Raw genomic sequence first — 25,189 nt, 5'->3', positions numbered from 1 at the left:
TATAATAAAAATAAATATATTAAAATTATTATATATATTTATATATATATATATATATATATATATATATATATATATATATATATATATATATATATATTATAAGTTGTTTTTATAAACTATTTTAAAAATCTTATAAAACAAATACTATAATCTATTTTAATATTTTCTCATAAACAATGTCACAAAATTGACGGAATAGATAATTTCAAATAAAAAAATATTATAATAAATAATAAAATTTTAATTTATTAAATTCTTTTAAAATGTAGTATTGACTATTAGTGCCTTATTTTATAGTGTTATCAATATAAATATAAATTTAATTAAAATACATTGAATTTTATACTGTTAATTAATTATAGATGTTAAATTTTATGCTGTTAATTAATTATAGATGTTGAAAAAAATTTAACTTTTATTTACAGTAATCGAATAATAATGAATTTTAAGTGTACAACTTTTTTTATAGTAATTAATCTCTATCTATACTATCATAATAAATTAATCGAACAAATCGACTCGAGTGGTAAACGAGCGAGCTCTTACTAAGAACGAAGTTCGGGGAATTATGTTTCTTTCCTCGATTAACAGGTATTAGTAAAAAAACTAAATACTTTTCTATTTTTCAATAATTTTTTAGTAAAAAACTAAATATATATTTTTGACTATTTTTCAACAATTCTTCAATAAAAAACTTAATACATTTTTTGACTATTTTTCAAGAAACACTAATATATTTCAATTTTCAGTGAAAAAATATATATTTTATTTAATTTAAAATATTAAATACTTTATAAAAGTATTTTTAATTATAAAAACCAACGGAAGCGTATAACGTAATCTATTTAAAAAAAAAAAAAATTCATAAACGCGAAAACAACGTTCCCGCCAAATGGTTTTTTTTCCTATCCATAGCGCCTAAAATTTCAGAATAATATATTTTCCATTTTTCCCACTGTCTTCCAATCTTAAAACCCTAACCCCTATTCTTCTTCCTTTTCCTTCTCTTCCGTTCCTTCTCCGATTCATCTCAATGGCCACTCCAAAATCCAAATCCAAATCGGTCTTCGACATCGTCAAATCAAGGGAGCTCAGTTCCTTTCAAGGTTATCTCTCTCTCACTAAACTTTACACTCTTGTTTTCTTCATAGCTTGATTTTTCTCACTCTAGGTTTTCTTTGTTGTTGTTTTTGTGTTGATGATGATTTTGCAGTTCGAAAACGACCTAACATGGATGGATGGATTGACGCCTTTTACGAAATTGGAGCTATAGCTACTCAGCACGATTGTGAAGATATTGTTCCCCTTGCTCTCTCCTATGCCAAGGTACTAAAGCTTCCGTTTTTCATTACACCCTTTTGAATACTAGGTCAGAGATAATGATTTTTTTTATAAATTTGTATGCAGACCTTAAAATATTCTCACATTCTTGCTTTGTCTAATGAGGAAGGATTTGTTAGCTTGTTTGATACTAGTCGTAAATTTGCCTTGCCTACATGCTATGAGAGAAATGCAGGTTTGTTTTGGTTTAATTTTGAGTTTAGTCAATTTCGTGTTAAATGTTAATGATATTTAAATATGACAGAATTTTATGGTTTATGATTCATTTATGTGAATTATTCCCCTGTTTTGGTATCAGAGGAATCAAGGTTTTGTGAATGGAGTGCGCATAATAATGCAGTTTTTGATGTTAATTGGATTAAGGTAGCTCTCGATTTCTTGATCTCATGTTCACGTATTTTAAGAACAAGTTTCTGTTGCTTCTTTGATTGATTGTAATTGTCTTGTCTTGGATTGTTTTACAATTGTTTTCAGGATGATACACAGATCCTCACTGCTTCTGGTGATCAAACGGTGAGTCACCGTTGTTATCAGTTTACTATTGTTTGCTGAAACTATTTATGGATTAATTTGAAATGCTCTCTGTACATTGTTGCTCTTGCTCTGGGATATTACTGATTGTTTTATGATTCTAGCTATATTTTGAATCAAAACTACCGCATTTTCATGATAAGATTTAAAGACACCCAACATCCAATACCCCTCTTGAAATGCACAGCTTGTGGAACAGACTTAACTGAAATACAATTCAGTAGTTCCCAATTTCATGTTATTGAATTAGAGTAGAATTGGTATTCAGCATCTCTGCTATTAGATATAGCATCATTTGAGTAGCTTCCATTAAGCTGATTTTATATTGAATGTTTTTATGGTGCTCATTTACAGGTTAGGGTATGGGATGTTCAAGAACAGAAGTGTCTTGGAGTGTTAGTGGGGCATTTGGGGAGTGTGAAATCTATTTGTTCTCATCCAAGTAATTCTGGTAATATTTCACTGTATACACTTGAAGTTTCACTGTAGTACTTGATTTTCTATAACCATAAAGTAATATATTTGCAATTGACATTCGTGTGTACAAACTTACAGATATTCTTGTCTCTGGTTCAAGAGATGGCTCCTTCCGTCTCTGGGACTTAAGATGTAACTCCACTGCAAAGAATAGACGTGGAGAAGTTAGCATATGGTAAGTTGTAGTTTTCTACTTGTAAAACTGTTATAACGAACATTTACTGTGCCTATAAAATTATCAATCTGTAAATTACTATTAGTTTTAATGAACTCTGTTTTCTTAAAGTTTCTTTATTATACGTTGGTTTCTCTAGTTCAATTGCTGATGTCAAAGGAGCACACGATCCATCTCAAGCACAACGAGTAAGGAGGTGCAAATCTAAGGTAAGTTGTTGGTGGTCTGCCATTCCCTCCCTCTTTGCAATTAAACATTTCTAACATGTACAACCTTTCAGGGTGCTTCCATGAGTATTACATCTGTTCTTTGGCTCAAGGATCAAGTTTCCATAGCCACTTCTGGTGCAGCGGATAGGTTAGTTGGATATAATACCCTTCAAAATATTATCAAGTTTTTTTAAAGCTTTTAGATCTGATGATTGATCTTATCATTTAATTGGTTTACTTCAGTGTGCTGAAGTTTTGGGATACCAGAAATTTAAAAAGTACTGTCACTGAGACATGTCCTCAACCTCAGTCAACAGGAAAGGTTAGTTGAAACTGGGATCTGAAGTGGCAGTGTTCTAGTATCTGTACAGTGAGTTTGGCTTAGGAGTTTGCAAATTGAGGGTCCTGAATAAACTGACCCAGTTTATAAGTTGAATAAGAGATGGCATGCATTCCTTATTGAACTATATCTCATAATGTAAATGTGATGAAAACTGCCAGTCGTAGTATGTTTTTTATTGAATTGAATGTTTTTAAGACTTAAGTTAATATTCTAACTGATTTTTGGAAATATTGATACGGTGTAGGCTTCAATCTCTTGACCTTATCCTTCTTTGTCCTTTCAGCAAAGATTACATGGTATATCTAGCTTGTCCCAAGATGACAGTGGAGTTTTACTCTCAGCCTCCTGCATGGATAGCCGGTAACCTTCTAAATTCTGTTTTTGTGAATCAAACCATGGTTTAGAGAACATTCAGCAAAACATAGAATAAAATTGGTTAGAATCAAAGAATCATATCTCATATCTGTTTATTTATAAGGGTTACAATCATCGATTAATATTAAAATTAGAAAATCACATCAATTAGTATTTATTGTATTTGTTGCAATCCTATCATACATCACCATGTTAACTGATTTAGACACACCAAGACCACATATTCAGCATGGTATCATTGTAGATTCTGAGTGTAGATTTTGATGATCCTTTTTCTTTTTCCTGGCCCATATCTTCTAACCATTCTCTGACACGCATCATTAGTCACTCAGAACAAAGGTGACCTTATTAATGTTATAAGTCCAACCAACTGTCATCTGAGTAGCCTTGAAGCCATGCACTGGCACAGTGCTGGAAAAATTTATTTTGAAAAAACCTTGTCATATGAAGCACCTCCTCTCAGTTTATTTTCCTTCAATGTTTAGCTTGTGATTCCCGTTTTTTGTGTTTTAGGGGTTTCTTTGCTTCTGATTTTTCTGGCCATGTCTCCTCTGATTTGCATGTTTTCAAATTTTCTTCCATGTGATCCCTCCGATGCGGTCATACTTTTTTCTGCTGTCATTCACCCTTAGTCAAATAATTTATTTGTTCCTTATGTTCTGCTGTACACATTCATATTGCTTCATCTAGAGGTTATCTTTCCCCTTTGATGTTTCTCTCTATATCCAGCCGCACCTTCTCTGGCAAGGCCTATTCTGACAACCACCACACGACCATCACAGCCACCTCCACAATCCTTTAACAAATTGAACCGTCTTTGCTACTGCAACCTTCAACCGCACTACAACCTTCCAGCAGAAGCTAGAGCTTATTTGTTTCTATTTTCACTTTAGTACATCCACATGTCGTTACAAGCTTGGAGCTTAGTAGGCTTTAGCTAGAGGGAGTGTTTAAATAGAATTATAGAAAAGTTATAATTGTCTATTTATCAATGGGATTAGGATTAGAATTATATATTAGGATTAGAACTAGAAAGTCATATTAATTAGCATTTATTTCAATCATATTATATATACAACATAAAGTAATTTGATTTATCCACATAGAAATCACTAATTCGACAAAACATTTTTTGCTGCAGAGTTTATCTTTATAATATACTTCAACTTGAAAAAGGGCCTTTAAGATATTTTGAAGGAGGTCGCATAGATTCATTTTTTGTAAAGGTGAGACTTTTGCATGTTACCTAAGATTTTCTTCTGTTTTCTTTCATGCTGACTCAACTTTTTTCATGTCTGATGTGTGCATTTCAGGCTGCAATAAGCCCTGATGCATCAAACATAGTCTGTGGTTCCAGTAATGGAAAAGCATATGTTTGGCAGGTTACATTCTTACTTTTAATCAGCTACTCTAAGTTTGTTACTTGGGTTGCAGTAGGGATGTAATTTAACTGAACTTTAAAAAACCAGGTTAACAAGCCTCAAGTGGAACCCACTATTTTGAAGAGTCATGATGAGGAAGTTACTGCAGTTGATTGGTAAATTGGAAATTAAGTGTGGTTTTAGTTCTTTTTGATAATTGTTATGAGATTTTAACTTTATTTGATTTACAGGAGCCGCTCTGACCATGGAAAATTAGCAACTGCTTCTGATGATTTCACAGTAAGCAACTTTATTTATTGTACTGCTAGATTGGAATGCCCTTTGGGTCAGGACTGTCTATTGATCCTATTTTCCAGCTACCTCTGTTATTTTCCCACCAAATTTGTAACTTAACCCAACTTTGTGTTTTTAGATCCGGATATGGAATAAACGCAATTATGCTACCGCACCAATAATTCCATTTGCCATCAGAAGAAGAATTATGGCCATTCCTAAAGTAGAGTGCAAAATGCTCTTAAACGATGAAGAAATTTGCCCTAAGTCCATTGACAATGGTCTATTATCTGATAAAGCTCCGCACAACACAATAAAGTCAGCCACACCAACCACCCCACCTAAAATCACTACATCTGAGAGCCACAAGAACCAACTTTCTCCGGAATTTGATCCAACCATATCACCTAAAAACACTCCAGAATCTGCTATGAAGAGTCCTTCATCTGTATTGAACCCACCACCCTCCCTAAAAAGAACCATCCGAGACTACTTTGCATCATCTTCATGAATCTTTTAGGCAAATTAAACAAACTAATTTTTGTGATAAGTAGTTGTAGATAGTGATCCTATGATAAAGGTGTCTTGAGTGGCTTGGAGTTTCTTCAACTATGTCATTGGGTAAGTGTCTCTTTCCTCATGTTTTAAATGCTCACTTCATTTGTAATTTTAAACCTGTGATAAAGTATTTATTATCTTCTTTTACAGGTTATTAGAAATGTAGAGTTCATAAAAGGATTAGTTATAGCAAGTCAGGAAGCTAAAAGCTAGAAACATGTAAAGCTGGCATTTTTTTTGCTTCTGCTAACTTGCTAGATTCAAAGGATGTGTGCTATATTTCGTAATGATGAGCATATGAATTACACTTCATTTTGAGCTAAGTGATTAAGCTAACTAGCACTGCTGACTCAAAAACCATGATTGATATCCATGATTGAACTGTGTGAATGGAAGTCAAAGCATGACTAGACATAACTTGCCTAGTTACTGTGAATGTGATATGCTTTGTGGGTGCAATGTACAGAAATGAAAGCACTAAAGTTTTGATTGTTGAAATTTGAATTAATCTGTTTTTACATGCTGTAGTTGCATATCATTTTATACAAATTCCACCTTGAAAATAAGGGTGGCTACAGGTTACAATTGGATATGATATGATTTGTGTTATTTTATCATTTAAATTTCTCGGTCTTGCTTCTTTTCACGCCCCCTCAAACTCAATCCTCACATTTTCTTTCCCTTAGCTCTAGCTGTTTCACAACCTCCTCTAGCAAACACATGATAGTTAGATTAATTTTAGTGAGTAGTAAAGCATATCCGTAACCATGAATTTCTTTTAGAGAGTAATAAAGCGCATATTCATGATGCATATACCTTTTAGTGTTCTTGATTATTTTTGTCTCTCTTCCTTTTCTGTTACTTGCATTCTTAGTGGTAAGTAGCTTATCTTTTATTTAAAGTTAATCCTTTTAGTTCATTGAACTTCATTTATTGATTATAACTACTAATCTTACCAATTTCTGTTTGGCTAATGTGATAATTATATTGAATTAGTGGAACCAATTTTCTGTTTGGCTAATGTGATAATTAAATTGAATTATTGGTACTAATTTTCGCGATGATTTAAAGTCAAGTTATAATAAATAACTAAACAACTAAACAATTTTCAGAGTCATGAAGAGAGGGAAGTTAGTTCTATCATTTTGAGTGAAACTTTGTGCAACGAGTCTTTCTTGAATGCAATTCAAACATACATATCTTAGTCATAAGAAAGTCTAGAATATTTCACTTTCATTAATCTCATTACCATATCTTTCAATATGTGACTTAAATTTTGGTGCCACAGAAAACTAGAACTCGCATTACGTGTACTTTGTTTTAGACAATTAACACCTACATTATTAAACGATATTTTAAAAAATTAACATCAAAATTGAAATGATACATATCATCGATTAAAGTACTGTATTCATGATAAAACTAATTCTTAAACACAGAAAAACACAAAAATAATAGTTTCTTAGATGTGTAAGTAGATAAAAAACAATTAAATTGTTCTAAACTGAAAAAAACCAATTTTTTTCTAGTGTTGAAAACATGGGTAGATTAAGTGGTTAGACCGAAGTTTGGAACATTTTTTAACAGAATCACACAGTTCAATTTACAGTTTGTATTTTGCAGACTGAAACAAATCAAACCAAACCACATTATGTTACAAAAACTTACTAACTAATATATATATTTTTAATTATTTAGAGAAATTAACAAGTATTATGTGTATATTTTATCATATTCTTTGTATGGTATTTATTTTAATTTGCTTATCATAAAAAAAAAATTCATTTATAAATACTATTTTGATAATATATTTTATTGTATTCTTTGTATGCGATAAAAGTCAATGTAGAAGATAGTTCCATTGGTAATCCAAGTTCATCCGACTTTGGTGGTCTTTTGAGAAACTCTTATGAAAGTTGGGTCACAAGTTTTGGAGGATGTTGTGGTTTCATTCACCTCTTATATTAATATCGAGCTTCAAGCCATTTTTTCAAGGACGATTTCTCAATGCACCCCATATATCTCTTACACACCGTGCAAAATTCCATTTTTGTCCCCAGCTTCCATAGATGCACCTTCGGAAGCACACCATTTATCTAAAAAAAAATTGATTGGTTCCGTAGATACATCTACGGAAGTATAATAAACTACTATATATGGGAAAAATACAAATAAATTCAGTTCAATGATAGTTCCGTAGGTTCATCTACGAAATGACTTAGCGCCATATTATTCCGTAGATGTACCTACAGAAGCATCTGATATAGTTTGAACTAGCATGATCTCTCCCCAATTGTCACATTTCTTCTCCAACACTCACTCTCACCACCCAAAAAAACTCTACTTCATCAATATCATTTTCTACTCCAAAGTTCCAACTTTTTGGTGCAACATATCAATGGGAGCAAGAGAAGACTCAATTTGAGGTAAATATCCATCTTCAACCACTACATTGTTCACATTATGCAACTAATTTTCTGCAAAAAAGTTACGCTGCTTCCGTAGATGCATCTACGGAACAATCACTGAGTTGTTTTTTTCCAGCAGTTATGTAATTCTGTATTATTTTGGCAATTGTTTGCAAATAGGTATGGTGCACCCCGATAATATTTCAAGAGAATTAGCTCCTTTAGTCGATGTTTGTACGGGTGTTGATGGGGTAGTCGCAAAGATGATAGATGTCGGAGTTGACTTTAGTAGTAAGGAAGACTTTGATGATCGTGAAAGCTTGCTAACATGGATTCGTAGGAATGCAACCAACCTTGGTTTTGGTGTGGTAATAGGAAGATCAGATAGTGGTACGGCAAGAAGAAACTCGTTTGTAACGATGTTGTGCGAAAGAAGCGGGAAATACCATCCTCCTCTAAGGAATTTTAAAAGAGACGACACAAGTACTAGAAAATGTGAGTGTCCATTTAAGATCCGTTGATACATGTTGGCTATCAAGAAGCGGAAATGCTCTGTTATTTGTGGTTTGCATAACCATGATTTGTGCGTAAAACTACAAGGCCATCCTAGTGTTTGTCGGCTCAATCTGGAAGAGAAGACATATATTAAAGACATGTCCTTGAATCTTGTCCAACCGAAAAATATACTTGCCACATTGAAAAGGAAGGAACCCGACAACGCATCGAATATAATGCAAGTTTATAATCAACTGAACCACAATAATAAGGCGAGTATGGGAGATAGGAGTGATATGCAACAATTGTTGAAAAAAAAAGATAATTTTAGGTGGGCATTGGAGGTGTGTCGCTCAATTTTGAAAAAAAAAGTCGACAAACTCTTTCCCGACTCACCTACTCCTAAATCTCAAAAAAATTCAAACAAAGGAGCTCGCATTAGCAAACCGCCTCCTACACCTATTGCTCCGAAATTTTCTACTCCGACACCTATTGACACAAAAATTCCATCAATTGAAGAGGTACATATTTCTCCAAAAATTCCAGCAATCAAAGAGGTGTATATTGCTCCAAATATTCCATTCATCGACGAGATGCCGATTTTTATGCACAAATACATCGACCGAATCGTTAATGTGGTTGGTTGGGGACGATAATTGCGGATTCCGGGCCGTATCGGCTTTGCTTGGTAAGGGAGAGGATGACCATAAGCTTGTCCGTCTTGAACTTATCGAAGAGTTGATGAACCATAAAGACTCGTACATGCGGGTATTTGGAGACGAAACCAAATTTGAATCGATCAACGAAGCTCTTGTTCCTTGGTTGGGCGCTTACACATCGATTTCAAAATGGATGAGATTCCCGGAAATGAGACATCTTACTGCATGCGCATATGACATGGTATGCATTGATTGACACGATATGGCTTTTCGGAAACCTTTTTTCCGCTCCGCACCGCATCTCCTACAAATTTTGATAATCATATTATGTGTGTTGGATGGCTCGCAAAATCAAAACATTTTGTGCAAGTTTACTTGAAACCGGGATGCCCCATACCACCTATGTCACCGGAATGGGCACTTCATCATACCGAAGCTACCGATACGTGGCCAGATCGTTTTGTGGATAGGATGCACGATTTCGAAAGGTTGAACAGCATAAAAAAGGAATCAAATGCCGAAAAGTCACGATTAGAACCTCCAATAGATTTAGCCGGCGACAGCTCTTTTGATGTATTTATCTAGTTTCAAAGTGTAATATATGCACTCTATAACATTGCAATATAATCCTTTTTTGTGTTTATGTGTTTGTGTCTATGTGTTTCAAAGTGTTTATTTTTTTGTGTTTTAAGCTACTACTGCTGCTATTGCATTCAGTTCTGCTAAAAAAACTAACAGAGAAGCTTCCATAGATGTATCTACGGAAGGGTATGATATTGAAAATTATGGGCCTTTACCGTAGATGCATCTACGGAACGGAGAAATCTATGACCCTTCCGTGGATATATCTACAGAACTTTATGTGACAGAAATTGTGTGATCCATAATCACCAAAGGCTTCTATAAATTTGGAGTTTCTAGGGTTGAATTATCACACACAAACACAAACATAAACACAAACCCTAAACACAAACACAAACACAAAAATGACTCACATAAGGCCATGTTCAGCGCAGCAAACATTATTCAAGCGTCCCGGTATGCATCTAAGGAAGTCTTCCGTATGTGCATCTACGGAACAAAACAACGTTAAAACAAAAAAAATGGGTGCTTCCGGAGATGCATCTACGGAAGCACGAGAGCATTTTGGTCAATTCGGTGCTGCGTAAGAAGGTCATGGGGTGGGATGAGAAATGGTCTTTTTTATGGTCTAGATATTGTTTGGAATTATGGTTTCAGAAATGTGATTCGCAAGTCTGACTCCCAAACAATTATGAATTTTATTCAAGAGGGGGTGTCTTATACTCATCCTTATGCGTCTCTGGTGGATTATATTCAATTTCTTATTCATAAAGAGTGGAAATTATCCTTGTTCACACCTTACGCAAAGGGAATACTAGAGCAAATTGACTTATTAAATCAGTAGCATCTCTTGTTTAGGAACTGATAATGTTTTTTATTTATCCCTCTCCTATAGTTAATATATATTTAATAGACTTTATAAGAATTCAATTCTTAAGAGCTTAATTTTCCGTTGTTTTATTTCATTTATAAAAAAATGTATACTATTATTAAAAAAAACAACATATCCAATTTAAAGGAACTAGATTGGGGTTAGGGGTGTTCAAAATCGAACCATCCCAATAAAAAACGCTAAACGAACCAAACCAAATTGAAATTGCAAAAATCGTATTTGAGACATTTTTTAATGGAACCGCACGGTTCGAATAGGTTTGTAGTTTGTATTTTGCAAACTGAATCAAACCAAATCAAATCGCATTATATTACAAAATCTTACATATTATTATATATATTTTTAATTCTTTATAAAAATTAGTATATTTTATTATATTCTTTGTACGATATTTATTTTAATTTACATATAAAAAATTATTTAATTATAAACACTATTTTTATTCAAAATAAAATTATTAATTATTTATTTTTGTTTTCATTTTTAATTTATTGACATTGATAAGAATAAAATTAAAAGAAAAAGAAAATATAGTGTTATCAACATAGTTATATCCATTCACTTGCTTACAATTATAGAATATAATATTTCAAACTTAATAATGTAATTTCATGTATATTGTCTTTTAGACATAAAGATAAAATTATAAGACATAATTCATATTTATGCATCAATTTATAAACTTATTTTAATAAATCTAAACTTATTTTATGTCAATGTATGAATGAGTAAACACAAAATTATGTTATTATCTATATGTGTATTTGTATATATGACTCAATAATATTGTAAAAAATTGAACTTACCGAACAAACTCAAACCGCATTGGTTTTATTTGGTTTTATTTCTTAAAGCCAACAGAGATAAACCAAACCACATGTTTTTTTCTCTTGCCGTTCAAAGGATTTTTAGTAAGAGTGTACATGGGTTGGGTAAACCCAATAAACCAATCAAAATTGACCCAAAAGAGTGAGTTGTATCGGATTATTGGGTGAATACGGCCTTCAAAAATAAAAACCTATTTGAAACATGGGTTATTGAGCGATTACTTTTTGACTATTTTTTATAATTTTAATAAGTGATGACTTTGATGTTTTTAATCTTGGTTGCTTCAGTTTCAACCTTTTGAACATCATTTATTTTGTAATTAATAATTTTAATTTATTTAGGATGTCGCAGTTTGATTATTTTGATGCTAATTCTTACATGTTGCAAGTATTTTATGCAATTTTAGGTATTTCGTAACTTTGATTTTTGCAAATATGTTTATGATGAATTTTATCGTGCATTTAGAAAATTGATGTTTAAAAAAATAATGGTAATACGTTAAACTATTTATTAAGAAAAACAGTGACACATCATTAATAATTATATAAGGAAGAAAAAAATTGGGTAACCTAATAATATCCAATCCAACCCACAAATTTATGGTTGTATCCATCTCGACCCAATAATATCGTGAGTGGTTATTTTGGCTCACCCAAACCAATTTACTACGTACGGGTTGGATTATGATTTTATTTATATTCAATCCAAACCGGCCCATGTACACGCATAATTTTTAGCGTCAAAACTGCATCGCAAACACTCTTAATTGGGACAGCGAATTAATTTTTCTTATAAATTAGAAATTCAGATTGAAGTTTTTGAAGATGATGGGGGACAAAGGACTGAAAAAGGGACAAAAAAGGGAAAGGGGAGAGGGAAAGGTAAGGGAAAGGGGAAAAGTAAAGGAAAAGTTAAGCTAAGGGGAAAGGGAAAGTTGGAAGACCTAGTAAGAAGCAAGTTAGTGAGTGTGCCACATCTGGAGAAAAAAGTCTATTAGCTGATGATGATGCAGATGAAAAAGAAGCACAAGTAAATTTGAAGGGTTTGAGTGATATTGAGACTCACAATAGTGAAGTTGAAGGAGATATTTTGCCTTTCAATATTTAAATCCCTTCCATCAACAACTTCATCACCAACCCACTTGAAAAAATTGCATCCCTTCTCCATATGATTCATGTAATTCCTACAACTCCATAACTTTTTTCCTACATTAGCATTATTCAAATTTGTAACCGTGCGCATCACACACTCTTCTTGGCACCAACAACCGATCCTTTTGTTTCTTATCACGACAGACCCTAATGATCCACAACTCTGGGTGTTTGATTTTGAGTAGTTAATGGAGTTCATGGACATCTTCACACACTCGATTTCGTGGTCATTGAAGAAAGGAAGAAGAACAAGAGATGAAGGAGATGAATGTCGAAGGAGAAGAAGCACAACTTTGCCCTAAAACGTGAAAATGGAGTTTGATAAGTACTAACATGGTAATACTTTAATATAATACACTATGCTTAGTCACAAATAAAAAAAAATCTTGTTGGCATGCCAGATCATCAAACCTAACGTTTTCACACAGAAATTAACGGAATGAATCAAAATTAGTAACACAAGTTTTCTTAAAGGACTTAGTTGTAACGTTTATTACATAAGGGACCAAAGTGAAAACAGAAATTAAGTTATGGTACTTCAGGACTAAACTAGTGTGATACCCGTGCGAACGCACGGGTACCCGTCGTTTTCGCGCATTTGGATTGAAGAAAATAAAAGGTATTAGTAAAAGACTAAATTTTGGTTAAAATAGGTAAAGTTATAAAAACACTAATATTAAAAAAATTGAATAGTGAAAATAAAAAATAATCAATAAAATAAAGTTTATATTGTTTTAGATTGAATAATACAACACTTAAGAAATGTAGAGGTTCATTTAAGAAATAATATATGTAAAGAAAATGTGTGATTCCGTTAATATTCAATATTTTGATCACTAACTTCAAGTTTTCGTTAATATTGAATATTTTGATCGATAAACATGATTTTCCCGTTAATAATCAATATTTCGATCAGTAACTTCATGTTCCCGTTAATATTCAATATTTTGATCAGTAATTCATATTCTTGTTAATATTAAATATTTTATTCAGTAACTTCATGTTCCCGCTAATATTCATTATTTTGATCAGTAACTTCGTATTCCCGTTAATATTCCAAATATATTCTCTTTAATATTTAATATTTTGACCAGTAACTTCATGTTCCCGTTAATATTCATTATTTTGATCAGTAACTTTGTGTTTCCGTTAATATTCATTATTTTGATCAATAACTTTGTGTTCTGTTAATATTTCAAATTTGTTCCCGTTAATATTGAAAAAACTTATCAGTAACTTAATGTTTCTGTTAATATTCAAAAAATTATCAGTAACTTCGTGTTCTCGTTAATATTCAATATTTTGTCAATAACTCCATGTTCCCGTTAATATTTATTATTTTGATCAGTAACTTTGTGTTCCCGTTAATATTCAAAATTTGGACCAGTAAATTAATGTTTCCGATAATATTCAAAATTTTGCTCACTAACTACATGTTGTCGTTAATATTCAATATTTTAATCAATAACTCTATGCTCTCGTTAATATTCAATATTTTGAGTATTAACGGGATACCCGTGCATTCGCACGGATACTAGTGTGGTAATATTTAAAAAAAATTATGAATATTTTTATGAATATTTTTATAAAGTTATTCTTATTATTATTCAATATTTAATTAAATGTGTTAATATCAATACCATATACGCGTACCATATAAATATCTGCGTGTATCCATATCATATTATTTATTATTTGAATGAAATTAACACGTTAAAGTTTTAATTTTAATATTTCAATTATTTTATATTATATATAAATCAATAAAATTGTGTGTTTCTTAAGCATTGGTTGCTAGATTTGATAATGACACAATGCCGTAGAAGGTAAAACACCGATAATTTTTTTTTAAAGGCCAAAGAAACTTGAATTAAGTAATAGGAATAAGTGATGCCAAGATAAGATACAAATACAAGAGTCAGATCCATCCTATATCAGGTCCACAAAAACACCACATCCAAGCCCCTGGTAGTGTAGCAGTACATAAAAACAAAACAAAAAAAAAGTTAAATGATACTACCATAAAAATATATAACTTCTACACTGACAATTGATGCGGTCACCAACATATCACTATAAAAGTACCAATTCAAATCCTTAAGTTTAGTTATACAATAATAGCTTCTTCTCTTGCTCTAAAATCATTATGGTCACTTCATTGTCTGTCTTGCTTATTTTCATGGTTCTTGCATTTTATACCAAAACAAAAGTTACTTCTTCATCAGTAGGTAAAGACCAAGTTCCATGCACAATGTGTGTTGAGTGCGAGAATTCATGTCAACCTCTACCACCTCAACTTCCACAAGTGATTGAGTGTCCAACACCACCACCACCAGCACCACCGTCACCGCCTCCGCCATGTCCTCCACTTCTACCGGTGATTGTCGAATGTCTGGAATAAAAAGGCAGATCCCACCGGCATTTTATACTTAATAGCTCCAAGTGACCACCTGTGAAATAAAAGAGAGGATTTGTTTGTTATTTAGTAATTAAAAACATATAATAGTTTAAGCTTCAGGCTGATAGAATTAGGTATAAGAGAGAGAATTGAAGTGAGAGAAGAAATTCTCATTGTATTTCATAATCAGAATGATACAAGTGACTTTGCTATATATAGCAAAGTAAGACTAACAAGCTAGCTGATGCAGTTGTAACAAACTGACAGCTCAGCATAATAAAATAGAAAGAGAAAATAATACAAAAGTATTTATATAATAAGCTACTATATAATGAGCTATTCTATTAGTCCCCCTTAGAAACTGTTGGTGGGTTTGTCAAATCAGCCTTGTCCAACACACGCAGTTTAGAACGAAGAGGCACAAATTTGGCAGCAGACAATGGCTTAGTGAGAATATCAGCCCACTAATCATGGGCTGGAACATGAGCTACTGACAGATTCTTGTTGAGCACCTTTTCCCTTAGAAAGAAAACATCCAGTTCCATATGCTTAGTTCTGTTGTGGAGAACAGGATTATGAGCGTAGAGAGGAATAAGGAAAATTAGATTCATGAAAAATAACATCCTTGGAAATGTAGCTGTGGCCATCTGAAGCAAGGCATTTGTAGCCTTTATGAGAGGTGGAATATCCAAGAAAGATGCACTGTTGAGACCTATAGGCTAATTTATGAGTGTTATAGGGACGGAGGAAGGGATAACAAGCACAACCAAAGACTTTAAGATTGGAGTAATCAGGAGGTTTGTTAAGCAATTTGAAATAAGGTGAAACATTGTCAAGGGTGGGGCTGGGAAGTCTGTTGATAAGATAAGCAGTTGTAACAAAAGCATGATCCCAGAATTTTAAAGGAAGAGAGGATTGAGCAAGGAGAGTGAAACCAGTCTCAACAATGTGTCTATGCTTGCGTTCAACAAGACCATTTTGGTGATGTGTATGAGGACAAGTGAACCTATGGACAATCCCTAGATTAGTGAGATACTTGGTGAGAGGCCTAAACTCTCCACCTCCATCAGTTTGGACACACTTTATGGGACAGTTGAACTGAAGTTCTACCATTTTCTTAAACTGAATAAACTGAACCATGGTGTCAGATTTAAGTCTGAGAGGGAAAACCCAAACAAACCTAGAGAAGGCATCAACACATGTGAGAAAATAAGTGTAGCCACTTGATGATTGCATAGGGGCAGGACCCCAAAGATCACACACAACAAGCTCAAAAGGATGAGAATAGACAGTAGTAGACAAAGAGGATGGTAATCTATGAGATTTACCAATGCAGCATGCATGACACAAGTCTGCAGGTGGTTTGTGAGGAAAAGACTGGTTACACAGTTTAAAAACTTCAATGAGAGCATGATGATTAGGGTGTCCCAGTCTAGTATGCCAAAGAACATACTTATTTGTTGCTATAGAAGTGGAATTATTAGAGTGTGGTGAGGATAAAACAGTGCTAGTAGTGGCAGAATTTAGAGAAGGACTGAAAAAGGAACTTGTAATATTATTATTGTAAGATTGATTACATTGAGACATAATATTGGTAGTATTACCATTGAAAGACTCAGTACATTGAGACACAGAATCTGTCATACAATTTGAATTATTACATCTGCTAATAGCAGGGGAACTAAAGCTAGTACTACAAGTATGAAGAGACTTGGACAGTTGAGGAGCAGCAGGATTGGGAAATTTGTAGAGGCCATCATCTCCAACAAGGCCACTGAGTAAAACTTCAGAAGTAGCCTGAGATTTGACAACACAGAATTTAGGATGAAATTCAAAAAACACAGCATTATCTTGAGCAAATTTGCTCACACTCATAAGATTTTTGGTGATGTGAGGGACATGTAATAGATTCCTAAGGGTAAGTGATAGGTGAGGTTTGTGAGGTAAGGGAAAGGACATAGAACCAACAAAGTTGATAGACAAACCTTGGCCATTTCCTATGAAGACTTGGTCAGATCCAAGCACAGAAGTAAAGTCAGACACATTAGAGGCCTCAGGAGTGACATGGTGAGAAGCTCCGGAGTCAGGATACCACCATTGATTGGTGCTACTAGCTTCAGTACCTGCATAAAAAGCCTGTGGTGCAGAAGATTTGGGAGGTGCATCTCTGGGAGAGGCATATGCAAACTGAACAGGATATACAGCTCGAGGAGCTACTAGAAATGGATTGAATGGAGCTCTGTGCTGTGGATAACCATCACCACTGGAATTTGTATAGCGATAGTAGCACACTGAAGCATCATGACCAGGTTTGTGGCAAATCTGACATGTGGATTTTCCAAAACGACCTCCACCACGACCAAAACGACCACCGCCACGACTGAAACGACCACCACGGGCTCCATAGGTATGATTTTCAGCATTAGCGGTGACATGGCTTGTTCCTTGAGGAAACGCGTCAGAGGCAGCTTGATCGGAGGCAACCGGTGCAGGTGAAGGTGTCGCCTGAGTCAGATTCACTGTCGCTGTCGCCGGCTCTGTAATCGCGGCTTTGCGATGTTTCTCCAAACGCGACTCATGTGCGAGTAAAGACGACTCCAATTCGTCCAGGGAACCAACGTCATCTTTACTGTTAACGGCGGCAACGATTGAGTCGTATTCCTCAGGAAGCGAATCAAGAACAATCTCGATTAGGTTACGAAGAGGAACGAGATCACCAATCGAGACCAGCGACTCACTGATCTCACGCGTGCGAGTCATGAGCTCCTCAATCGTGAGTGTTCCCTTCGTAAGACGACGGAGCTCCGACCGGAGCTGGCGTGCTTTGGTGGAGAGAAGAGTGTCAAAGTAACGGTGGACTTCCGTCCAAACTTGCCACGTGTGCTTACACTCAACAAGCTTAGGAAGAAGCGCATCGGAGATAGTAGAGAGAAGCCAGGTGCAGATGAGAGCATCCTGTTGTTCCCATTCAAGAAATGCACTGTGAGATGCAGAATCTGAAGGAGGCGGTGGCGGAATCACCGGAACTGTAACAAACCGTTGGAGACGATGACCACGAACAACGCCATCGATTTGCTGCTTCCAGTGTTTGAAGTTCTTGTCATCAAGCTTAACGGAGATAAGGTGAGAGAGCTTCACCTGAGAAGAAGGAAAAAGAGATTCCATGGATCGAGAAAGAAAAAAAAAAGAAAAAAAATCAAGCTCTGGATACCATGATAGAATTAGGTATAAGAGAGAGAATTAAAGTGAGAGAAGAAATTCTCATTGTATTTCATAATCAGAATGATACAAGTGACTTTGCTATATATAGCAAAGTAAGACTAACAAGCTAGCTGATGCAGTTGTAACAAACTGACAGCTCAGCATAACAAAATAGAAAGAGAAAATAATACAAAAGTATTTATATAATAAGCTACTATATAATGAGCTACTCTATTACAGGCCAACAATGTAATATCGGAGCATAATGTGTGACCTGCTGTAGCAATAGCCATGAAGTTCAAGACTATGAATGTTTTCAACATACTTGTTGATTTAGTGTTCATGGTTCATATTTTACAATAGAAAATGGCAAGAGAACAACAAACGAATAAAGAATACTTATTAAAATCCTTCATTTCCCTCATAAATAACATAATTACTTAAACAAAAGCCATTGGAAAACCAAACTTTATATTCCAGAATCGCCCATGATAGAATAGATGCAGTAAAAGCCATTGGAAAACCAAACTTCATATTATCTCCGGAAAAAAGAACATGTCAAATTACAGAAGTAAGAAGAAGGAACTATCCAAATGTTCAGCACATACAATTAATTAAAAAGAACATGGTTCTGTTATTACTTCAAAACTAACATCTGATATTTAATATTGATTTGAATAATCACAAGTTACCGGATAAGCTTCTTCCATCCCGATCAAAGAGAGCTAAACAAAGAGTAAACTTAACAATCCAAATATATTAGCAATGCAGTTGCCAGTTAGTTACGCTATACAACTAACTTTATGTACTCTATAAACCTGAGTTTCTAATATGAGATAATTAGAAAAAAACCTGAGTTTCTAATCTGAGAATTAGAAATATATTTTAAACATTCTCAGATTCATTCTAAACCTATTATTTCTCTCATATCAGATTTTTTAAGCATGTAAGGAAAACTCAACTCAAAATGGACAAGGAGTTTCCACTTACTCACCAAACACCAATATGTTTTTTGCAAGCATACTTTGATATATTGGATCAATTATCCCAATAACACAAGCAAGTAATGTTGGAAAGAATAATACACTGCATACAACACGAAGAATGATACTCCAAAACCAAATCCGCTTACTATCCCTCGCCTAATGTCGATCTTCATAGGTCCCTCGCACTTTTGCTTATATAACTCCATCACTTTATCTTCAAAACAGAAGCAATGAAAATAATATCAGTATTCACAATTTCACAACATAAGGCTAAGTCAAAAATGCTTCCAAAGATCATGTTAGTATTATAACAAACCTTTGTTGAATGTATGCTAACTATAGGAGTCATTCAATCTATAAGGTGATTGAATCAAGATTGTAATATCATAGAACAAACTATGACTGAAATATCACGGGAGTGAGTTGCACTGTTTGTTGAATTTTAATTAGATGATTGACTCGTAATTACAGTTTTCCTGAACAAACTGCTTTAATTTTTGAATTACTTCCAATATTTCTTTGTTTTCTTTTCACACTGTCATCACAAAGTATGATGGTGAAATATAGGAAGCTAATGAAACATTGAATTACAATTAGAGACAGACATGTTAAGTACCTTGTAAGAAGATTGTGTAGCTTGGATGAATCTCCTGAAAGCCAAAGAATATGGTTAGAGTTCCATTGAATTTAAGCTATGGTTGAACAAAACTTGTATATGAATTATGTACCTGAGGAATGTTTTGATTGTAGGAATAGATAATTGGAACTGAAGAACATTCAATACCTCTTTCTCCATTTTCAATATCTATCAAGTGTCAATTATTAGGTGTTTCATATATCAGTCATCATGAATGCAAATTGAAGAGATAAAGTTCGTCTCCGAACAACAGCCTCCAAGTAGTGAATCACTCTTTGCGGCACTGCTTCAGAACTGGTATATGTGTTGTTAAAACAGAGTCATAAGTCTGTTTACAAGCGTAAGGTACTCTACAGTGTATATCAGTGCCCTGGAATAAAAGAAAATGCAAATTTTAAAATGTTATGGTAGAATGTGTTTTTCCAGTTTTATGAATATCAAAGTTTATCATGAAGAACAAACATTTCATCAAACATGGTAAATACAACAAAACTAAAGTTGTGTGCAAGCCATCTTATATGAAAGAAACAAATTTACAGAAACCCTAACTATGCGAAACCTTAACTATGAAACCCTAAGTATACAAAAATTCCTACCTCAAACCAGAACCGTTGCGAAAAAACGACAGCAGATGAAATCCTAAATTTGAAGTTGTGTGCAAAGAATCTTTTATGAAAGAAACAAATTTCCAGAAACCCTAACCATACGAAAATTCATACCCAAACCATAACCCTTGCGAAAAACGGCAGAAGATGAAACCCTAAATCTGAAGTTAAAACCCAATAACGACAAACATACCTCTTTGTCGTGTAGAATCATCTCGAAGTGCTCTTTGGTTTCATTTGTGATGGATTTTGACTGCAATTTTCCAGAGTTCCTTGGTTTCATTGATGAACTTCAATTTCTCAAAGGTTCCTGCCATAGCAAAGTTGAGAGGAGATTAAATTTGGAAGAGAAGTTTGATGTCAGTTGCAACGTTATGAAGAGAGAAGGAGAAGTCTAAAACAAATGAGACAAACGAAAGGTTTGTGTGGAAATGACAAGAGAGTCGTTTTTGAAGCTTCATGTCTGCAGAAGAGTAGGCTTTTGTCAAAAGTAATTAGGGTTTTCTGAAATTTTGGGGATGAGAAGAAAAAGTGGTGGGAGAAATCAATATCCATTTGTTTAAAAAGAAACGTGAATAGAACAAATCAATACTTTTTGTGCTGGTACAATAAAGTGATTATTTTTAAAACAGAAATTTATTGTTTTGAATGTACCAGTAAAAGACATTTTGTACCCCCATAATGTTAATTTAGACTAAGATAATAAAAGGGTATTTGTGGGAAATCCAGAATAGTAAATTTTCTTATATTATAGATAAGCCAAACTTATTTTATTCAAATTTTAACCACAAACCTATTGTATAATTAGAAATTGAGATTGAATTCTTTTAGAAATTGAGATTGAGACTGTTTTAAACATAAACCGCGATACCATCAAGACACTCACGAACACACACAAAATCAAAAAGGAAAGAATCTACAATCTGTTAATTTTCCCAAACCCCATTAAAGTTTTTGGATTCATCAATGTCTGGGTTAGAAGAATTAAGAAAAAAGCTTGCACCTTTATTCGATGCTGAAAAGGGCTTTTCATCAACTTCATCATTAGACCCTAATGATTCTTACACAGTAACCCCTTTTCTTTATTTCTCTCTTATGATGAAACAAGATTGCAAAGTGTTGATTTTTGTTGTCTAATGTGAATTTTGTTTTTGGTTGACAAGTTTTCAGATGGTGGAACTGTAAACTTGTTGAGTAGATCATATGGGGTTTACAATATCAATGAATTAGGGTTACAGAAGTGCTCAACTTCTAGGTCTGTTGATGATGAGATTGATGATGGTGAGAAAACATATAGGTGTGGTTCTAATGAGATGAGGATTTTTGGAGCTATTGGTAGTGGGGCTAGTAGTGTTGTTCAAAGAGCTATGCATATACCAACTCATAGGGTTCTTGCATTGAAGAAAATCAATATCTTTGAGAAGGTATTCTATTTGGCGTATTCTTAATTCTCATGCCATTTTTTTTCGTAATTTACAATTTCCATTTGAATCTCATGTTGCATAGATATCAATTGTAGTTCTATAGGGGGAAACTTAGTTTGCAAGTTTGTATAGCCATAGGGTAGTTATCATGGTTTTAAATAGCGGTTGCGGTTATGGTTGTATCGCGATTCCTAATTGCTGTTAATTGCGGCTCATACTGGCTTAACTGCAGCTGCGTTGCGGTTTTGTCGAAGTAGCCCATTTCGCTGTTGCGGACCTTTATTTAAAACTCTGGTAGTTATTGATAATAATAGATAATACCATTGTATTGTATTCCTCTTTTCAGTTTGAATGTATAAGAAATGTCTATTCGGTCTCTCCAATTTCAGTTGTCTCTTAATTCTGTTAATGGAAATATGTGTTTTCTCTTGTTGTTGTGGTTAGTCCTGTCATAGACTTATTCATGATTGGTGTTAAGGCACCGACAGTATACATGTGACGAGATATGTAACTGTTATCTGGCTGTGTATGTGTAGCATTTTCTTGATGATGTGTGATACACTCTTGAGTCTTGATGCTGTATTTTGAAGCTATGGAATTGCTAGAAACTTTGTTTGTGTGACTCAATTTGTGTTGTCAAATAGCGGTGCTATTTGAACAAATCCCAATTGTTCTGCGCGATACACTATTTAGTGCAGTGTTGTCAAATAGCGGTGGTTATAACGGCGTTTTAGGACTATAGTATAGTGTGATACAGTTTGAAGAAACCGCTATTTTCTACAATCTGCAACAGACAACATTGGATTTGAAGTTATAGAGTTGCTAGGCACTTTATTTGTACGACTCTATTGGTGATATGTGATTAATGTCTGCTTCTAAGGGATAAAAGAGCAAATTACAGTAGTTTCTGTTGACTTATGGTGTTACTTTTTGTGGCTATTAGGAGAAACGGCAGCAGCTACTTACTGAGATAAGGACACTATGTGAAGCGCCTTGTTACGAGGGTCTTGTGGAATTTCATGGTGCATTTTACACTCCAGATTCTGGACAAATAAGTATAGCTTTGGAGTACATGAACGGAGGATCACTTGCAGATATTTTGCGAAGGCAAAGAATGATACCTGAACCTATTTTATCGTCCATGTTTCAGAAGCTCTTACATGTGAGTAACATATTCTTCTATTTTCATTTTGAACTTATCATTACCGAAGAACACTGAGAATTGAGATATGCTAACTTGATTGATATTTATCTTCTTGAAGGGTCTAAGCTATCTGCATGGAGTCAGATATTTAGTTCATAGAGACATAAAGCCTGCCAATTTACTCATTAATCTCAAAGGGGAGCCGAAAATTACCGATTTCGGTATTAGTGCTGGCTTAGAGAATTCAGTTGCAATGGTTAGTATATACTCTATTGGTTTCTGTCTGGTTGAATTGTTTGCAAATGTAAACTTTTTTCTTTGGTCACTCAAGGACAATACTAATATATAATGTACCTTTTCAGTGTGCTACATTCGTTGGTACAGTTACATACATGTCACCCGAGCGAATTCGAAATGAAAGCTATTCTTATCCTGCTGATGTATGGAGCCTAGGTCTTGCGCTTCTCGAGTGCGGTACGGGAGAATTCCCATATACGGCTAATGAAGGACCTGTCAATCTTATGTTGCAGGTGAGTGCCGATGCTTCTTCGAATTATTTGTTTCCTTTTGTTAAACCAGATACCGCACGTGATAGCTACATTCTACTAGTCCGATTGCACGCATGTATTTCCGTCTGAAAAAAACTATACTTGCTTTTTGTGGCAGATCCTTGATGATCCATCACCATCACCGTCAAAAGAGAAGTTTTCTCCTGAATTCTGCTCTTTTGTTGATGCTTGCTTACAGAAGGATCCAGATGAGAGACCAACGGCAGAACAGGTAAGAAAAATGAGATAAATCACCGTTGTTTTGTAATGCGCTGTTTAGTACAAAGCATTACCAAATAGCGATCATAGACGCGCTATAGCACTACAGCGTAGCGGATTTTGAACAACATTGATTTAGACACTCGTTGGATAAAAACATCACAGTATGAAATGAACATGATAATTTTATGTTTGCAGCTTCTTTTGCACCCTTTCATCACAAAGTACGAGACTGCCAAGGTAGATTTAGCAGGATTTGTTCGCAGTGTTTTTGATCCTAAGCAAAGAATGACGGACCTGGCAGACGTAAGTAACAAAATTCAAAAATAATAATTACCTTCATTCGTCGTATAGATATAATTGATTTTGATGGATAGTAGTTTGTGTCGGTTGTTTAAGAAGGTTTAATCTGAAACTGGTTTTACTTTGCATTTTTCTCTGCAGATTTTGACAATACATTATTACTTACTATTCGATGGACCCGACGAGTTGTGGCAACATACAAAGAACTTATATAACGAAAACTCAATTTTCAGGTGCGTACTTTTTTTAATGTTTTAGTTTTGCACCAATTTGCTATTTCGTAAATTTGAGGGACTAAATTGCTGAATGCTTACACTTTCAAAGATTAAAATGCTCGCATAAGAAAGGTCAAAAGAGTGTGTTCTAACATTATTCATGTATATTTTGCAGTTTCTCTGGGAAACAACATGTTGGTCCTAACAATATCTTCACAACTCTATCGAGTATCCGAACAACATTAATCGGCGAATGGCCACCGGAAAAGTTAGTGCACGTGGTTGAGAAGCTTCAATGTCGAGCGCACGGTGAAGATGGTGTTGCAATCAGAGTCTCGGGATCCTTCATAATTGGTAATCAGTTTCTGATATGTGGAGATGGCATTCAAGTAGAGGGATTACCAAACTTTAAGGATCTTGGAATTGATATTCCTAGTAAGAGAATGGGTACATTTCATGAACAATTCATGGTGGAACCCACCACTCAAATTGGATGTTACACCATTGTTAAACAAGAACTGTACATTAACCAATAATGATAGATTGTCATTTTTTGTGTGAATATGTTTCATTAGCAAATATAGTGTAATTGGTTGAACTAGTCAAGTCCCAATCTCATAAATGAAAAGTGTGATTAGCAAATAAAGGTAGGTCGAGTAAGAGAAGAACAATAAAGATTGGTCATAAATTCTGTTATGTAAAAAAACACAAGTGCTCAATTTTTAATTGATAAATTTTTCAAAAGATGTGCCCAACTTAAATGTGATATTTAATATGAAACAGAATAGGTAAAAAAGAAGGGCGCTGTCATAAATTTGGTTTAACTT

General features: G+C 34.1%; 2 protein-coding genes and 1 long non-coding RNA gene across 3 annotated transcripts; 2 read left to right on the top strand and 1 right to left on the bottom strand.

Annotated features, from left to right (window-relative positions):
* The first annotated feature begins 939 nt into the window (after positions 1 to 939).
* Positions 940 to 6,252, top strand: LOC131647231 (uncharacterized). The gene is made up of 17 exons (XM_058917140.1): positions 940 to 1,109; positions 1,217 to 1,329; positions 1,411 to 1,519; positions 1,643 to 1,707; positions 1,819 to 1,857; positions 2,230 to 2,326; positions 2,431 to 2,527; positions 2,667 to 2,736; positions 2,808 to 2,884; positions 2,980 to 3,058; positions 3,363 to 3,439; positions 4,596 to 4,680; positions 4,768 to 4,836; positions 4,924 to 4,991; positions 5,067 to 5,115; positions 5,249 to 5,730; positions 5,818 to 6,252. Exons 1-16 carry the CDS (start codon positions 1,037 to 1,039, stop codon positions 5,618 to 5,620), a joined length of 1,539 nt encoding a protein of 512 aa, XP_058773123.1. The 5' UTR covers positions 940 to 1,036; the 3' UTR covers positions 5,621 to 5,730; positions 5,818 to 6,252.
* A 13,237-nt stretch (positions 6,253 to 19,489) lies between these two features.
* LOC131647230 (uncharacterized) lies at positions 19,490 to 21,014 on the bottom strand. Its single transcript, XR_009297760.1, has 3 exons — positions 20,703 to 21,014; positions 19,996 to 20,274; positions 19,490 to 19,917 (listed from the first exon to the last, which is right to left on the bottom strand). It is a non-coding gene; the product is annotated as an uncharacterized LOC131647230 (long non-coding RNA).
* Positions 21,015 to 21,336: 322 nt separating this feature from the next.
* On the top strand, positions 21,337 to 24,968 carry LOC131652718 (mitogen-activated protein kinase kinase 3). Its single transcript, XM_058922663.1, has 9 exons — positions 21,337 to 21,577; positions 21,673 to 21,933; positions 22,877 to 23,095; positions 23,196 to 23,333; positions 23,440 to 23,607; positions 23,744 to 23,857; positions 24,043 to 24,150; positions 24,289 to 24,380; positions 24,538 to 24,968. The coding sequence occupies exons 1-9, from the start codon at positions 21,476 to 21,478 to the stop codon at positions 24,896 to 24,898; spliced, it is 1,563 nt and encodes a 520-aa protein (XP_058778646.1). The 5' UTR covers positions 21,337 to 21,475; the 3' UTR covers positions 24,899 to 24,968.
* Positions 24,969 to 25,189: the final 221 nt, after the last annotated feature.

Source organism: Vicia villosa, linkage group LG2 (assembly GCF_029867415.1).
Source record: "Vicia villosa cultivar HV-30 ecotype Madison, WI linkage group LG2, Vvil1.0, whole genome shotgun sequence".
Taxonomy (NCBI): domain Eukaryota; kingdom Viridiplantae; phylum Streptophyta; class Magnoliopsida; order Fabales; family Fabaceae; genus Vicia; species Vicia villosa.
Note: the sequence above shows the minus strand (reverse complement) of the source record. Positions and strands in the feature narration are given on the sequence as shown.

Bases quoted from the DNA above. Each gene is read 5' to 3' on its own strand.
- LOC131647231 (XM_058917140.1), top strand. From the start codon at position 1,037: ATGGCCACTCCAAAATCCAAATCCAAATCGGTCTTCGACATCGTCAAA. The intron at 1,520-1,642 runs GTTTGTTTTGGT...TTTTGGTATCAG, and splicing joins ATGCTATGAGAGAAATGCAG to AGGAATCAAGGTTTTGTGAA. The intron at 2,528-2,666 runs GTAAGTTGTAGT...TGGTTTCTCTAG, and splicing joins CGTGGAGAAGTTAGCATATG to TTCAATTGCTGATGTCAAAG.
- LOC131652718 (XM_058922663.1), top strand. From the start codon at position 21,476: ATGTCTGGGTTAGAAGAATTAAGAAAAAAGCTTGCACCTTTATTCGAT. The intron at 23,608-23,743 runs GTGAGTGCCGAT...TTTTTGTGGCAG, and splicing joins CTGTCAATCTTATGTTGCAG to ATCCTTGATGATCCATCACC. The intron at 23,858-24,042 runs GTAAGAAAAATG...TTATGTTTGCAG, and splicing joins AGAGACCAACGGCAGAACAG to CTTCTTTTGCACCCTTTCAT.